Source organism: Anolis carolinensis, chromosome 4, assembly GCF_035594765.1.
Source record: "Anolis carolinensis isolate JA03-04 chromosome 4, rAnoCar3.1.pri, whole genome shotgun sequence".
In the NCBI taxonomy this organism is placed as follows: Eukaryota; Metazoa; Chordata; class Lepidosauria; order Squamata; family Dactyloidae; genus Anolis; species Anolis carolinensis.
The window spans coordinates 136259385-136276177 of record NC_085844.1 but is presented as its reverse complement, the minus strand read 5'-3'; the positions used below and the strand labels follow the sequence as shown (position 1 = coordinate 136276177).

The 16793-nt window shown below is 41.4% G+C and overlaps 1 protein-coding gene across 3 annotated transcripts in view; it reads left to right on the top strand.

The window, feature by feature from the left end:
• Positions 1-16793, top strand: part of slc4a9 (solute carrier family 4 member 9) — a 99305-nt gene that overhangs the window by 68901 nt on the left and 13611 nt on the right. For all 3 annotated transcript variants that reach the window (XM_062977882.1, XM_062977881.1, XM_062977883.1), the window contains 3 exons: positions 263-457; positions 2671-2784; positions 14149-14310. In XM_062977882.1, coding sequence (XP_062833952.1) covers positions 263-457; positions 2671-2784; positions 14149-14310 — 471 coding nt within the window. The remainder of the gene's footprint in view (positions 1-262; positions 458-2670; positions 2785-14148; positions 14311-16793) is intronic.

Genomic DNA, 16793 nt, shown 5'->3' with positions numbered 1-16793 from the left:
CATCCTCCTCTCATCTCCAAGGACGCATGGAGTTTCAGCACACAAAAAAGCTTGGCTCTCCCCCAGGAAGAAAAACATGACCTAGCTCTTAAAACGCATCACTCATTCCATCTGAACCAGTTTCACAAAACATGTTTACCCTATTCTGTCTTGGCTCACAGTGTAACATTCTGTCACAACAATTTCCCCCTCATTTCCTTTAGGCCGGCAGTGCATTCTTGCTAATGATCTGGTATGTTTTCCTTCCTTTCTTTCGCCACAGCCCTTGGACTTGGAGCCTGGGAACTGGTCCCTGCTGACCAAGAAACAATGTGTGCAACTCGGAGGCCACCTGGCGGGCAACAGCTGCAGTTTTGTGCCTGACGTCACCTTCATGTCCTTCATCCTGTTCCTCGGGACGTTCCTCTGCTCCCTCATCCTGAAGAACTTTAAGTCAAGCCGCTATTTCCCCACAACTGTGAGTACTGAGTACCTCCCCTCTCCCATCTATTTGCTGTCTGTCACAGAGGCTAATTTTCTATTTTAAAAAATAGAAAACAAAGAATCTTGCTGTATAAATATTCTTTTGACCATAATAAATGTGTTAGACTTTAATATTTATTTAGTTACTACATTTATATCCCGCTCTTCTCACCCTGAAGGGGACTCAGAGCGGCTTACAAATCAAATGAACATACAATATATTATTAGCATAGCACAATATAAGCATTAAATTACTATATTGCACTATATCATTATATGGTAATATTATTAGTAATATTACATTTAATATATATAATACTGCCACAGTACACAACAATCTGCATTTGTTGATGGGTTGTTGTTTTGTGGTTCAATGGACAAATTCAGGCACACGCATAGATATTATTGTAATACATATAGCCACTTAATATTTTGTTATTTTGAGCCATCTTGTCTGCCTACATAGCAGAAATAGGAACGTGTTGTCGAAGGCTTTCATGGATGGATTCATAGAATCATAGAGTTGGAAGAGATCTCATGGACCACTGGGTTGCTGTGAGGTTTCCGGGCTGTATGGCCATGTTCCGGGCTGTATGGCCAGAAGCATTCTCTCCTGACATTTAGCCCACATCTATGGCAGACATCCTCAAAAAATATACAGGGGAATTCCAGATAGGAAACAAACAGGCCCAGCTAACAACTCCCAACAAAGGACTCTCCCAAGCAAAAAGCAGCCAGGCTTTAAAACTGCAAGGCCATTCAATGCTAATCTAAGTGGCCATTTGCAACATTCACACTTGCCTCAAACAGACATGACATTTCATTGATATATAAACCTCACTTGCCTAGTTTCCAACAGACCGCACAGCCTCTGAGGATGCCTGCCATAGAGATGGGCGAAACGTCAGGAGAGAATGCTTCTGGAACATGGCCATACAGCCCAGAAAACTCACAGCAACACAGAAATAGGAATTTGGGAAGAAAAGCAAACAATGAAAAGATTTTTGTATTCCTGCACTCCTGATCTGCTTGTCATGCTGGTTCATGCTCATGCTTTCCCACAGGGAGAAATAACAACAACTGCAACAACTATTTGCTCCATGATAAAATGGCTGCAATTATAAATCGAAATCTATGCAAAAAGGGTGATTTGCCACATGCAAAAACTGGTGGGAACATAAGGCTGAAAAGCCAAAAGTAGCAAAGGATTTTTTTAAACTTTAAGATTGAAACTGACAAATGGTTAGAACAGGACTCCTCAAACTTTTTAAGCAGAGGTTCACGGTCCCTCAGACTGTTGGGGCAACCCTAGCAAAGAGTCTTCTCAGTAAGATTTATTCAAAGGGGATTTGCCTTCCTCTGAGGCTGACTTGCCTAAAGCTCCTTCCACTGAGATTGAGAGAGTATGACTTGTCCAAAGTCACCCATTGGTTTCCATGGCCAAACCTGCATTCAATCTCTGGGGAACCAGTGTCCTAGACCAACACTAAAACCACTACATGTTTCGCCAAATGCAAAGGTTCTTTTTTTAAGATTCAGAGGCAATAAGCACACAATTTGCTAGAATTACAAGATTTTGTTTAGAGTCAGGCAAAACATCAGAGACAAAAGAGTAAAAGAAATAAATGTAAATTTAGCTAATCTATTCCTAAATCATCCCACCAGAAATCCCTGGAATGTTGGCAAGGAATGTCCATGGCCAATTCTGCAGCAGTTTGGCATTCGCCCAAATTGTAAGAGCTTATTTAGTTGTCCTAACTAATTAACCACTTTGTTTTACTTAGGTGTCTTATCACTCATCTGGAGAAATATTAAACATTTTGAACCATTTAATTAGTCAAATCAAAGCTTGATAGACAACCCAAGTTAGTGGACCCCGGCCAAACTTACTAAATGCGGGAGGCATTCTTCCATACTAGAAAGCCACATCTCTTGAATTACTTCTGACTTTCAAATATATTTAGCCAAATAGTTCTTAAAACTTTTACTCTTAAGGCCTTTTAGGGAAACAGAACCGACACACCAAACCTAGCTCCGTAATAGATCAAGATCTTACAGAATGTTTCCACTACATTACACCACATTGGTTTATTTTTCCTCTTCTAACATTTCTTAACAGAGATGTAAAAAAATTGCAAATTGGTGTATATGTATGTAAATACTCTTTTTGGTAAATCTCATGATGTTTTCTTTCTCTTTACACTTCAGTTGAGAAGGCTGGTGGGCGATTTCTCCATTATCCTGGCTATTCTTATCTTCTGTGGAATCGATGCTGCCCTTGGATTAGACACTCCCAAGCTCATTGTGCCCAGTGAGTTCAAGGTGAGACTTGTTGGAGCCAAACAAAAGAGTTCTACTAGGCACACAATTGTTGTCCTGGGAATTTTAATTTTAATAGTTGGGGTCTCACTCACAAGGTTACAGGAATAAAATGGTATAAATTTCATTTATGTAAAAGTTCTGTTTAACATTACCTTAGGATGATTGTGTGTTTTTGACTTTTTGAACCCATGATAGAAGTGCTATCCTTCCAGTTCTAGAAGACTAAATGTCACCACATTAAGGCGGTGGCCTGTTCCGTCATAAGGGTTGATTTACAGCACAAGTGTATTACCATGAGCTTTTATATGCACTCTTTGAGTTCAGCAGAAGGGATTTGGGCATTCTTTGTGCTTTTTTAATGACATGGAGTGATATGAAAATTCAAGTACAGTAGAGTCCCACTTATCCAACATAATTGGGCCGGCAGAACATTGAATAAGCAAAAATGTTGGACAATAAGGAGGGATGAAGGGAAAGCCTATTAAACGTCAAATTACATTATTATTTTACAAATTAAGCATCAAAACATCATGTTTTACAAAAAATCAACAGAAAAGGCAGTTCAATGCACGGTAACGTTATGTAGTAATTACTGTATTTACGAATTTAGCATCAAAACATCATAATGTATTGAAAACATTGACTACAAAAACATGGGTACTAATTTTTTTTACTACAAATAAAGATAGAATGGCATGAAAATGAACTTACAGTAACAACATTGTCAGAAATTAAATGCGTAAAAAGTTCATTCCTTGCTGCCTAGAGAAACAGCTGTGAATCCAGGTGGAATATCCAATCCAGGTGTTGGATAATCCAGAATGTTGGATAAGCAAATGTTGGATAAGTGAGACTCTACTGTAGTACTATACAACGTCTGGCTTGGTGTTGACACAAATATTCTACCAGTGCAGGTAGATGGTGGAATAGGTTGGGGTCTTTCTGCTTGCTCATAGCATTTGTCTGCAAAGTATCATGAATTAGGCAAAATGCTGTGGACAATCTCAGTAAGGAAGATGAAACATGGACACATCGTAAGAAGAGTCTGTCATCACCTCCTGGGCAGATGCACTGCACTGGGGAAAGTTTTGTTAATCTGGTATCTAGAGCAGGGCTTCTTAAACTTTTCTACGAGTGACCCCTTTTGGCATGAGAATTTTTTGGACAACCCTGGGCATGTAGGTATATAACAAGTATAGAAATCAAACTTTTACCAATAACAAATCAGCATTTTCAAGGTTTTTATTTTAATGAAGTATAGCTGAGGCATGTTCTGCAGAGTCTGCTGTAAACACTCCACAACAGATTCATGTAAATATCTAAAACAGCCACTAGGTAATGTCCCATAAACTTTTTTTTTTTTGAGCTCAGAGGACTCCATTTGGGGTTGGGATCACAGTTTATTTATTTATATATCTATTTACTTAAAACATTTATATTCTGCCCTTCTCACCCCGAAGGGGACTCAGGGCGGAGCATAACATATATACAGCAAATGTTCAATGCCGGAACATAAAATAAACTATAAATATACATAAACACTGAAAACAATGAAAAAACAATGATCTCCACTTTAAAATCAATTGTTTAAAAACCATATCTGATCAGCCATACTGAATCCGGCTAGGTGAAGTTACCTATTGTTGCCTTATTGCACTGCCCCACAGGCTTGGTCCCAGAGACAAGTTTTTACCACCTTTTGAAAGACAGGAGGGAGGGGGCTGATCTAATCTTGCCAGGAAGGGAGTTCCATAGCCGAGGGGCAATCACTGAGAAGACCCTCTCTCATTCCCGCCAATTGCTCCTGTGACGGTGGCGGGACCGAGAGCAGGGCCTCCCCGGAAGATCTTGATCTCTGTGGAGGTTCATAGACGGAGATGTGTTAGGACAGGTAAACTGGGCCGGGGCTGTTTAGGGCTTCATAGGCCAAAGCCAGCATTTTGAATTGTTTTCAGTAGCGAACTGGCAACTAGTGGAGCTGACACAACATGGGAGTTGTGTGCTCCCTGTATGCCGCCCTAGTTATTAACCTGGCTGCCTCTCGTTGGACTAGTTGAAACTTCTGAAGTCTTCAAAGGCCACCTCACGTAGAGTACGTTGCAGTAGTCTATCCTAGATGTAATGAGAGTGTGGACCAAAGTGTCCAAATCTGACTTCCCAAGATACGGGCACAACTGGCGCACAAGTTTAAGAAATAATGATCTAGAGCAGTGATTCCCAAAGTGGGTGCTACCGCCCCCTGGTGGGCATTGCAGCAATCCAGGGGGGCGGTGATGGCACCTATTAGGACACAGGGGAGGGGCCAGGGGAGGGGAGGGGCCTCTTCCCAAGTGCCGGAGACAGGGCTGAGCACCTGAGGCGCCTGTTAGGACACAGGGGGCAGAGCTAGAGGAGTGGGCGTGGCTTCTTCCCAAAAGTCCGAGACAGGGCTGAGAATCTATACCCCTCCTGAGGTGCTTGTTGGGACACAGAAGCCGGAGCTAGGGAAGGGGGCAGGGCCTCCTTCCAAGAGCCTGAGACAGGGCTGAGCCTCTACACTTCTCCTGAGAGGGCTTTTAGGACTAAAGAGTGGGGCTAGGGGCGGGGCCTCTTCCCAAGAGTGCGAGACAGGGCTGAGCCTCTGTATACCTCCCCTGAGGCTCTTGTTAGAACACGGGGGTGGGGTATAGAGGTTCAGCCCCGTCAGGCACTTGGGAAGAAGCCCCGCCCCCGTGTCCTGGCAGGCGCCGCAGGACCAGAATAGAAGCTCAGCCCTGCCTCAGAGCTCGTAACTCCGCCCATCCCAGTCCTGGTCACCCATTTGTGGCCCTGCCCACCTCTCCCTCCGCTTCCCAGCCCTGCATCTTGGACTAGGGGAGAGGCTCAGCCCCACCCTCTTGAGTAGGAACCACGCCCATCCCTCTAAGCCACGCCCCCTATCCAGGGGGCGCTGAGTAATATTTTTCCTGGAAAGGGGGCGGCAGGCCAAGTAAGTTTGGGAACCACTGATCTAGAGGGAAGGGGTTAACTGACCAGCTCACCCACTCTCTCTGTTAAAGAAATAAAATAATGCATAGTGAGGTTTATCTGTTTACATAGAAAGGAATGTCCTAAGTAATTTTATAAGCCTACCATGAAGTAGAATGATAGCACTATGTAACAAAATTGGGGGGGAAATCTGTTCCTGGTTTGACAGTGTTATTTCCTGTTTAATTATGCAGTACATATTTTGAAAGTAGTTGTTATATTCCAGAAAGCTATGTTGAATTTCATTGAAAAACTATAGCAAAATGTGCTGCAGGATGATCCCGCAAAAAAACAAAGTTTTTGCAGTTTATTAAACCTTTTCCATGCTTTGATGATAGAACCAATTAGAAAATGACATTTATAACCCAGGAACAAAAGTCATGTTAGATAGTGTAATATGACCCACATATTTCAGATGAGACACTGAGATGCGAGACAGTTGCCCAAATGGCATTTTCAGTAGCTCCATAGTAGAGATAAGGTATGAAAGAGGAACTCTCCCACTCTCTATCCACATGTTTAGCCACTAAATTATAGTGATTCTTAGGTATAAATTGACAAATTGTTTATGTTTAGGGAAAGTTTGGAGCATGTATAAATTATTTGCCTCTAGAGTCCCTTAGTAGTGGACACAAAAATAGCCAAAGCTGTTGCTTGCATAACACATCTGGAATCTTTTTTGTTATGAAAAAAAGAGTGGTGCTTGGAAAAATTAAAGAATTAAGAAGAAATTATTGAAAAAGCCATAGTGCTATGTTAGAAAATTTAAAGTTATGCACAAAGTCTCTGGGTTGCAACATCATCATCACCCTAGGATGTACACGTGGTTACCATATTCCCTGATGGGTTGGGTTTCATCTGGATTCTCGGCCTATCCGCCAGTTTCCGTTCAGATGAGTACTTGGCTTCAGCTCCAAGCTTTCATTTTGCAAAAGAAGGAAATCATTAACCCTTGTAGAAGCCAAGACATATGGGAAAATGTTATCACAATTCAATAGGTCTCTAAGAAGGAAAACTTTCACTGTGTTTAGCTAGTAAGTGACGTTTGCACAGCTTTATAATGATAAACTTTGGTCACACACTCCCAAATTTGGGTCAATATTACAGTTTTTGAAGAAAGTAACTTTTGGAGGGAAGCTATAGTCTGTTCTGCAGATTTCTATGCAACCTTTGCACAGAAAACAATAGAGCCATTTAAATGGATGGAGAAGTCTGGCAATAGAAAGAATTGAAACAATGGAGAGGATGGATGCAAGGTAGTATGGTAGCACAACTGTGGCAGGGGAGAAAGAAGCAGCAGAGGAGTTTGAGATAGATGCTTGAATATTAGCATTTTTCTAGGAGCAGATTCAAATAATTTTAAGGGACACATAAAGTTACTTTAGAATGAGGTAAAACTGGGTGTGTGTTAAGTTGGGAAGCAGATCTGTTACATTGGATTGGCAAGTACTGATGGCAAAAAATATCGGTTTAATGAGAATCCTACTGGATGTGTCTGTGCATGACAAAATGATTTTACTCTTGTTTTATTTGTAGCGGGATTATAAATGGCCATTTCATGTGGTTCTTCCGCCCTGTTAATCCTCAAACAAGATAGGAGATTAATACTACCCATAAATGAGATTTATTGGGAAGCAGCGAGGGCCCAGGATCACATAGTTAAATCTTACAGATTTTAATTTGAATAATAATAATAATAATAATAATAATAATAATAATAATAATAATAATAATAATAATAATATACTTTATACTTTATTTATATTCCGCTCTATCTCCCCAAGAGGACTCAGAGCAGATTATGGAACACATATGAGGCAAACATTCAATGCTGTTATACAAGGACTGACAATACATAAACAGAGGTAAAGGCTTTCCCCATCTTTTCCATTTCTGGCATCTGAAGGCTGTGCTTGAATCCAGCCACAGAGAGGTGCTGTCACTCCATCTTTTCCATTTCCAGCATCTGGAGGCTGTGCTTGAATCCAGCCACCAAGGGGGGGGGGGGGGGGGGAGGTGCTGTTGCTCCATCTTTCATGCCGAGGAGCTTTATTGTTCTTCGACATCTTCCTGATTGAATTTCTAGCATGTCCTTATGGATACCTTTTATTACCTCCCCACTTAAAGCGGTACCTATTTATCTACACACATTTCTGTTTTCGATCTGCTAGGTGGGCAAGGAGCTGGGGCTGACAGTGGGTACTCACCCCAACCCGGGCTTGAACTGCTAACCTTTTGATCAGCAGGATTTTCTGCAGCTTAGCAGTTTAGCCCACAGTGCTAAGCCCGGCTCTTTATTCTAGATACAGCATTTTAAACATAATACTGTAATAGGTTATTCACAACAGTGGTCACCAAAATTGAAATTTCAGTGGTAGAAAAATACAACGGGTGAGAAAGGCGGAGTAGAAATGCTGTAAATAAATAAGTGTAATGAATTTGCATAATTAGAATGTGGATGAGAATGTACATAATTATGAAAGTTGCATGATATGATAATTAAGTGCCTGGATTTGAGGGACTAGGGCATGGCAACCCTAGATAAATCCCTAAGGACTGCTTTAATTTCCATCTAAAGGAGAATACAGAGGTTCCACCTACTTTGTTGTTGGTTTTTGTGCAGGCAATACAACCCTTACACGTTGGTGAGGATGTGTGTATATTCAATCCTATTTCCCTTTCTCCTTCTTTGTGTGTACAGACACATACACTTGCTCTTGGGGTTTTAACAGGCATCTGACAAATTGCAATTGAAAAAGTGGGGCTATAGTGATAAGGAGATCAAGATTTCTAAATTCTGCTGTATGTTCAGCTGCCATTAAAGTCAAAGCAGCAGGACTGGTAAAAAGGTTGCCATAGTTCTCTCTGGAAGTAGCTTAGCAGTTGGTCACGTTGTTATTATGACTCATGCAACCTGAGAGACCTCCTTTGGTTATCAGGCAGCTGCCCCAAAAGAAGGAGCTACTATGAAAGAAATTGAAGAAAAGAGGAAATACATTCAGATAAGAGAAAAATCTTTGTTTTGGCATTTTTGCGTATGCTCAGTTGCCCACAATTGTGGGCAACTGGGCATGTTTTGTATGGAAAAAGAGGTTAAGGTGGCCTCTTTTTCCCCACTGCCATCAAACAGTTGAGGAAGCAACCACAACAGGTACTGATCAAGCGGGCCTGTTCTCAGATCAGCTAGGAACTGCAGCTGTTCAGCAGGAACTGGGTTTTCTGAGCTCTGTAAGAGAGCTGTTGCATCAGCAGCTATTAAACAAAGTAGTTTTAGAGTAGACCTTCCTGCCCTACATTTAGAGAAGAGGGAGATCAGTAGTGCTCTGATTTCCAGAACTTTGCTGTATCCTTTTCCTGAGTAAATTTATCCCCCGTTATTTACCTCTCTTTCCCACATTCAAAAACTAGATTGTGAACTCCTTGGAAGAACTTGTTACTCTGGAAAGTTCTGTGCATATTAATGGTGATTTAATAACACTGGTATCATATACACATATCTATATCTACATGTGTTGTTGAAAGCTTTCATGGCCAGAATCACTGGGTTGCTGTGAGTTTTCTGGGTTGTAGGGCCATGTTCCAGAAGCATTCTCTACTTCTGGAGAATGCTTCCGGAACATGGCCCTACAGCCCGGAAATCTAATAGCAACCCAACTATATCTATTATTATTATTATTGTTATTGTTATTATTATTATTGACACAAAGACATATTATGAGACAGCAAACAAGATATATATGCTGGATTTCGTATCATAAAATCACAAGTCGAACACTTCCCAAGTGTTTAGAACTGTGATGTATTTTCGGATGATGCGTGCAGATCCCAGTAAGGTGGCCTTTTGCAGTTGACAGATTGTAATTTTGTCAATGTTTATTGTTTCCAAATGCCAGCTGAGATCTTTTGGCACAACACCCAGTGTGCCGATTACCACCGAGACCACCTGTACTGGTTTATGCCAGAGCCTTTGCAGTTCGATCTTGAGGTCCTGATAGCATTTGAGTTTTTCCTACTGTTTTTCATCAATTCAACTGTCACCTGGTATGGCGACATCAATAGTCCAAACTTTTTTCTTTTCCACAACCGTGCGGTCTGGTGTGTTGTGTTCCAAAACTTTGTCAGTTTGGGTTCGGAAGTCCCACAGTATTTTTGCATTTTCATTTTCCACTACCTTTGCAGGTTTGTGATCCCACCAGTTCTTTGAGATGTGTGGTGAAAGCATAAAACCCAATGTTGTCAGAAAAGTATAGTGCTAATTACAGCCTTGTCCTTAGCCACCTCTGGAGTGGATCTTGTCAACAGTTATGGTGGTCCTCTTGTACTAAGATTCACTGAGCTTCTTGACTTAGGCTGCTCCCCAGCTACCATATTAACTGAGCCAAATCCAGCCAGATTATCATGGATGTCACTTTTTTTGCTTCTTCTTGTCCTTAAGAAATGGGGCCACAAAGTGGAGTCCATGACATGTGAATGTGAAGAAGAGCAAACCACAGACCACCCATTCCAATGCAGCCTAAGCCCTGCCACATGCACAATGGAGGACCTTCTTAAAGCAACAAGGGGCCAGCTACTGGTCAAAGGACATTTAGTATAATGCCAAGTTTTTACATTTGTTTGTGTTTTTAAATACATTACAATTGTACCCTCGGTTCGCTTCTGATATGATAAATAAATAACCATGGATGTAATGGTTCTATCACTGATGATATTGCTGGTCGGGGAGGGGGGAAAGCCAGTTGGTGGCTCAAGCCCAGGCTTGAAGTGCCCTGCTGCGGGCCTGGGTGTGGGAGGATTAGCAAAGGCTCCAGCAAGAGAAGCACACCCTCCTTCTTGCCAAGGGAGGGGCAGAAGAGCTCCCAGCTTCTCTCTTCATAGCAGGCAGGAAACATCTTGGCCAATGTGGATGAAATGTCAGGTGTGGTAAAAGGCAAGGTAGCCAGGTACACAGACCGGGGGAGGGAGAAGGTGTCCCAGATAGTTCTAGCTGTACCTCTCTGTACTCTTGCACCTGCAGTAAACAGCATCTGGTGCTTCTCTGTCTTGCTTTCAAAAGCCTATGTTAATTAAATGCCACACAAGCAGCATCCCTTGGCAGTGACAGGAAGGACTCATTATAATTAGGCTGATTTCTGAGATACTGAAGCTGAGCTTCAGATGAGTCTTCTGACTCAACCTGGGTATGGAGGCTAGGGTGGATTGCCTGAAACCTGATACCCACGCTTGAATCAGTTGCAGCCTCTAGAGGAGCCAAACAATGTCAGTCTGGATTCAGCCTAGATCTGGGACTGAATATACATTTGATGTATAATGGTCCTGATGAAGGACAGGCAATATGACCGTGCCACTCCTGCTCAATCTCTTTTGCAGCCTTTGAGATCTTCAGACACGGTATCCTGGACCAGTGGGGTTGGAAGCTGGGGGGACTGTCCTTCAGGGAACCTGCTCATATTTACAAGAGATGCTGCAGTGTAATTTCTTAGACCCCTTTTAACATCTTTTATTGTTATGGAGCCGCAGTGGTGGGGCCCAGAGAGAATCCTCCCAGTGAACACATCTGGGCATCCCTTGGGCAATGTCTCTGTAGATGGCCAACTCTCTCACGGCAGAAGCAACTTGCAGTATGTTCTCAAGTCACTTCTGACACGATTAAAAAACATCTTTTATTATGCGATGCTGTTGGAAGAAGTCATGAGATTTGGGAAAATGTTTAATCATGATAGCCTATCTCAATTTCTTTGTGTCCTCCAAACTGAAAAATTGCTATTTGGATCCTGGACACAGTGGAAGGGTAGGTGTGAGTCAGTGAACTGAGGCCCCTTCTGCACTGCCCTATATCTCAGGATCTGATCCCAGATTATCTGATTTAAACTGGATTATATAAATCTCCACTGCCAGGTAATCTGGGATAAGAAAATAATCTGGGGTCAGATCCTGGGATATACGGGCAGTGTGGAAGGGGCCTGAGTCTGACAAGGTGAAGGCCTTGTGTATTACTGGTTCACCAAATCCGAAAACATTGTGTTACCTGTTGATTCCTTAGAATAGTGGTTCTCAACCTGTGGGTCCCCAGGTGTTTTGGCCTACAACTCCTAGAAATCCCAGCCAGTTTACCAGTTGTTAGGATTTCTGGGAGTTGAAGGCCAAATCATTTGGGGACCCACAAGTTGAGAACCACTCCCTTAGAAGAAGCAAATGTGATGATGCCTCATGGCCTCAGTGATTCAGATTGCCTTTTAAGCAGCTCCTGCTATTCTTGGACTGGGGGTAGCATGATTACCATGTTCCAGAGTTTGGTAACATCAAGCCTGGAATTGCAGTGCACATTGTGTGGGGTTATCCTTCAGGCTGATCTGAATTGTTTAGCTGGTGCAGAAAGCTTCAGAGAATCCTCAGACACATGACCCCTAGTTTACAATGGCTAATTATTTGCTAAAAGGCCATGTTCTTAGGGCATTAGGTCCTAAACCTAGGTTATCAAAAACTGCCTTCACTCTTGTAGCTGTATTTGATTCTGAGGCTGTCCATAGAGGTCTTCTTGCTGGTGCCACGTGTTGAGTTGCTGCCTGATGTTGTTAAGAGCAGGACATTTAATAGGATGGCACCTGTTACATGGAATATTAATCTTGCTTCTCATGTGAGACACGCTGTGACAATTATTGTGGGACTTTTCTCTCCAGTAGATCTATTTTTGCAAGCCTTCATGGTACATTTTGGTCGACTATTATTTTACTCTTATGGATTATGTTGGTATTGTTATTGATTTTAAAATGTATTTTATAAATATCTGCCTGGTTGTTATTGTATAGAACTCTGATATCTTTAGATTTAAGTAATTTATATATAAGGGCCCCTGGTCGCACAGTGGGTTAAACCGCTGAGCTGCTGAACTTGCTGACCAAAAGGTTGGTGGTTCGAATCTTGGGAGCGGGTTGAGCTCCTGCTATTAGCCCCAGTTTCTGCCAACCTAGCAGTTTGAAAACATGCAAATGTGAGTAGATCAATAGGTACTGTTCCAGCAGGAAGGTAATGACACTCCATGCAGTCATGCCAGCCACATGAAGTTGGAAACGTCTATGGACAATGCCGGCTCTTCGGCTTAGAAATGGAGATGAGCACCAATCCCCAGAGTCGGATATGACTAGACTTAATGTCAGGGAAAAACCTTTATCTCTACTAATTATATATACTTGTAAATAATTATTTTTTTTAAATCAGTATGCTATATACAGTTTATTAAAATACATCTAGATAGCAATGTTACAGTTCTCTAACATAGTATCTATTATTTATTTATTTTTATATTTTGCTCAGTATCATATGATCTTGGTAGGTTACAAATAATTTCAAATAATAATTTAGACTGAAATTATACTTTAAAAACTGACCAATTAAAAATAGTTTTAGACCTCATGGATAAAACATATGGAAGGGAGGATCAAAGGTCCCAAAGGATTTGTAAAATATTATCAACTATGATGAGGAAGCAATACATGCAAAACTTTCTTCCATTCTGGTCAACTGAAATGCTCCATTTGTACACTGCCTACCATGATGATCTATTTGGTTAGATCAAAGTTAAGGAAGGTGTTTTTTTTTCACCCAAGAGCCAAATTTTGTTATACAGAATTTCTAGTTGGGGCCAGAAACTAAAGCTTGAAACTCAAAATACCAGCACACTTTAGCTCTGAGTATGAGTAACTAACGCCGTTACCTTCTCGCTGGAGCGGTACCTATTGATCTACTTACATTGGCATGTTTTTGAACTGCTAGGTTGGCAGAAGCTGGAGCAACAGAGGGCGCACCCGCCGCTCCCGGGGTTTGAACCTGGGACTTTTCGGTCTGCAAGTTCAGCAGCTCAGTGCTTTAACACACTTCGCCAACGGGGCGTTCCATGCAGTCATGCCAGCCACATGACCTTGGAGGTGTCTATGGACAATGCCGGCTCTTTGGCTTAGAAATGGAGATGAGCACCGACCCCCAGAGTCAGACATGACTGGACTTAACGTCAGGGGAAACTTTTACCTTTACCTTATGAGTAACTAAACTACAGGAGACACGGTTCAGTCTTAGAAATGTCAGGCCAGAGAGACAGAGAAAACGTTGGAAAGCCATCAAATGATAGAGAAGGGATGTGACCACCTGGAAAATGGGCAGAATGGGCAATATGGAGTTTTTGGAAGCAATGACTTGGGTTACATTGTGAAAAAATGAAGTAGAAACAACTTCCTTGGTAGATAAGTATGGCAGTGAAGAGGAAATGGAGTTGATTACTCAAGATCAAGGGTCAATGTTCTGTTGTTTACCCTTAACCTGCTGACTTTTTCCTCTACCCCCATTTCCTCCTACCCCCATTTGCAGCCCACAAATCCGACACGAGGTTGGTTAGTGTTTCCATTTGGAGCAAATCCTTGGTGGATATACTTGGCATCATCGGTGCCTGCCATTTTGGTCATCATCCTCATCTTCATGGATCAGCAAATAACAGCCGTGATTCTCAACCGCAAAGAGTATAAGCTGCAGGTCAGTGCTGGGTCAGGTATTTCATCGCTCTTTAGTTTCAGAAGAGCTTCTCTCATATACAGCAGAGTCTCACTTATCCAACACTCGCTTATCCAACGTTCTGGATTATCCAACACATTTTTGTAGTCAATGTTTTCAATATATCGTGATATTTTGGTGCTAAATTCATAAATACAGTAATTACTACATAGCATTACTGCGTATTGAAGTACTTTTTCTGCCATATTTGTTGTCTAACATGATGTTTTGGTGCTTCATTTGTAAAATCATAACCTAATTTGATGTTTAATAGGCTTTTCCTTAATGCCTCCTTATTATCCAACATATTCACTTATCCAACATTCTGCCGGCCCGTTTATGTTGGATAAGTGAGACTCTACTGTACATGTCGGACGATCAAACCCTAAATCTATCCACACTGGCTGAGTGATTCTGGGAGATATAGTTGCAGGCACTACTGTGACAAGGAGTCTCTCTGTCAAGAGAAAAAGCTTTCCTCTCTTGCCTCCCTCTATCCTTACTTCGAAAAAAATATCAAAAGTTCAACCATTTCAAAGCACCCTGCTTGAGCGGTGATGGCACGATCATCAGCATAGATGAAACTCTTTGTCCCTTCTGGCAGTGGCTGGTCATTTTTGTAAATGTTAAACATTGATGGAGCAAGCACGCTCCTCTGAGGCAGGCTGTTCTTCTGTTTTCATCATCTGCTTCTATGACCCTGGAACTCAAAAAAAAAGCTCCTGTTTTATAGCAGTTTCCTATGACGCAAGTAAGATGGTATTCCTTTGTGATATTATAATTTTTTCTCAGGAGAAGGCGATGATTTACGGTATCATATGCTGCTGATGGGTCTATGATGATAGCTCCTGTAATCTGTAATCTCAACAGTGCATACGTGCACTATTTGTCAGGTAGCAAGGAGACAGTAATGCTACTGTGTTTCTACATAAAAAGGAAACAGGGAGTACCTGTGAAGAAATGTACTAAAATCCATTAATTAAAGCTCTTGCTAAAATAAAACCCTTTCTCCTTTTTATTATGAATCATCTCAGGGTGTGTGAAACAATAAACTAACCCGCAGCACTATTTTTTATGAAATCCAATTTCTGTTATTCTTTTTTTCCACCTAACCCTTACTTTATTTCATTCTTTTTGGACTTGATATTTTACCTAATTATGACTTTTCATTTAATACTTTTTACCTAACGATTGTCACACCCCAGGCCTGAAGCCACCTATGACCATAGCATCACACAAGAGTCCAGAGTAGAGGCAAACAGTTTATTGTAAAAACACACACAAAAGATATATAGTAAAAAGCAGGGATAAGGAAATAAGGAGTAGAATCCAAAAAATCAGCAATCAATTATCTCTTGTAAATCCAAAAGACAGTCCAAAGATAGTCCCAAAATACAAAGGCAGCTTAAATCCAGATGCAAAACTTGAACAAGAATGCCAAACAAGAACATAATAAATTCCCAGAATGCTTGAATCTCAAAACCAAGACTTGAAACAGAAACTAGAGAACCCAGACCTGGCTGCACTTGAAAGCCATGTTGCCTGAACTGAAATCAGAGTGTCCGTTAGCTCCTAATAAACAGACATGAATGCATTACGTCTGCCCTAAAATGTCTACTTCCCACCAAGCTGTGTTGATCTACGAAGCTGGCTATCTGTTCTAATCTGCAAACGTGCCTCCTTGCTGAGGTCAGTATCACCAGGTGCTTTCCCATGAGAGTTTCTCATCAATTCATCTTCACTAGACTCCTTATCTGGAGAGGATGATTCCAACTCCTGTGCCTGGCCTTGAGGTTCAGAGGCAATTACATTCTCAGGCCCTGCATCTGTGCCTGCATCTCTTTCTGACACGGTTTTACTTTCTTGGCCTGCATCAGAATGAATCCCAGGAAAGCCCACAGTCCAGTCTGACTCTTAAGTCATCAGGGAACCCATCAGTCCCTGGCTGTTGTGACTGCTGCTGAGCTACAACAGCGATTATCAGATCCTTTTTGTGATCTCTAAAGAGATACCTTACCTAACACCTGCCGCTTGCATTCTAAAGCATCTTTCATAACTGCCAGTAGTCAGTACTGTATACTTCATTCATATTTTGTAACTTTCTCTGTTGGTGGTGTTGCTCTCTTTTAGATGTTGACACATAGAGGTGAAACTTTAATGAACTCGCTCTATTTCTTGTATTGACATTCAAATATAAAGGTTTTAGAAGAATGGAATGTAGTTTGACAAATTTGGTTTCACTGTTTCTCTGCTTTTGTTTCCCACACTATTATTTCTTGTTATTTATTATGCAGTATGCTAATGACGTTTTATTTACACTAACACTTCTATTCCTGTTTGCTTCCTTTCATTGGTAACACATTGTAAATATGTACATTATACTTATCGGTTTATCTGCATGCTTTATTTGAAATTCAGTGATTGTCAAAGTTACTTTTTGGACTATAACTCCCAGAACACAACTT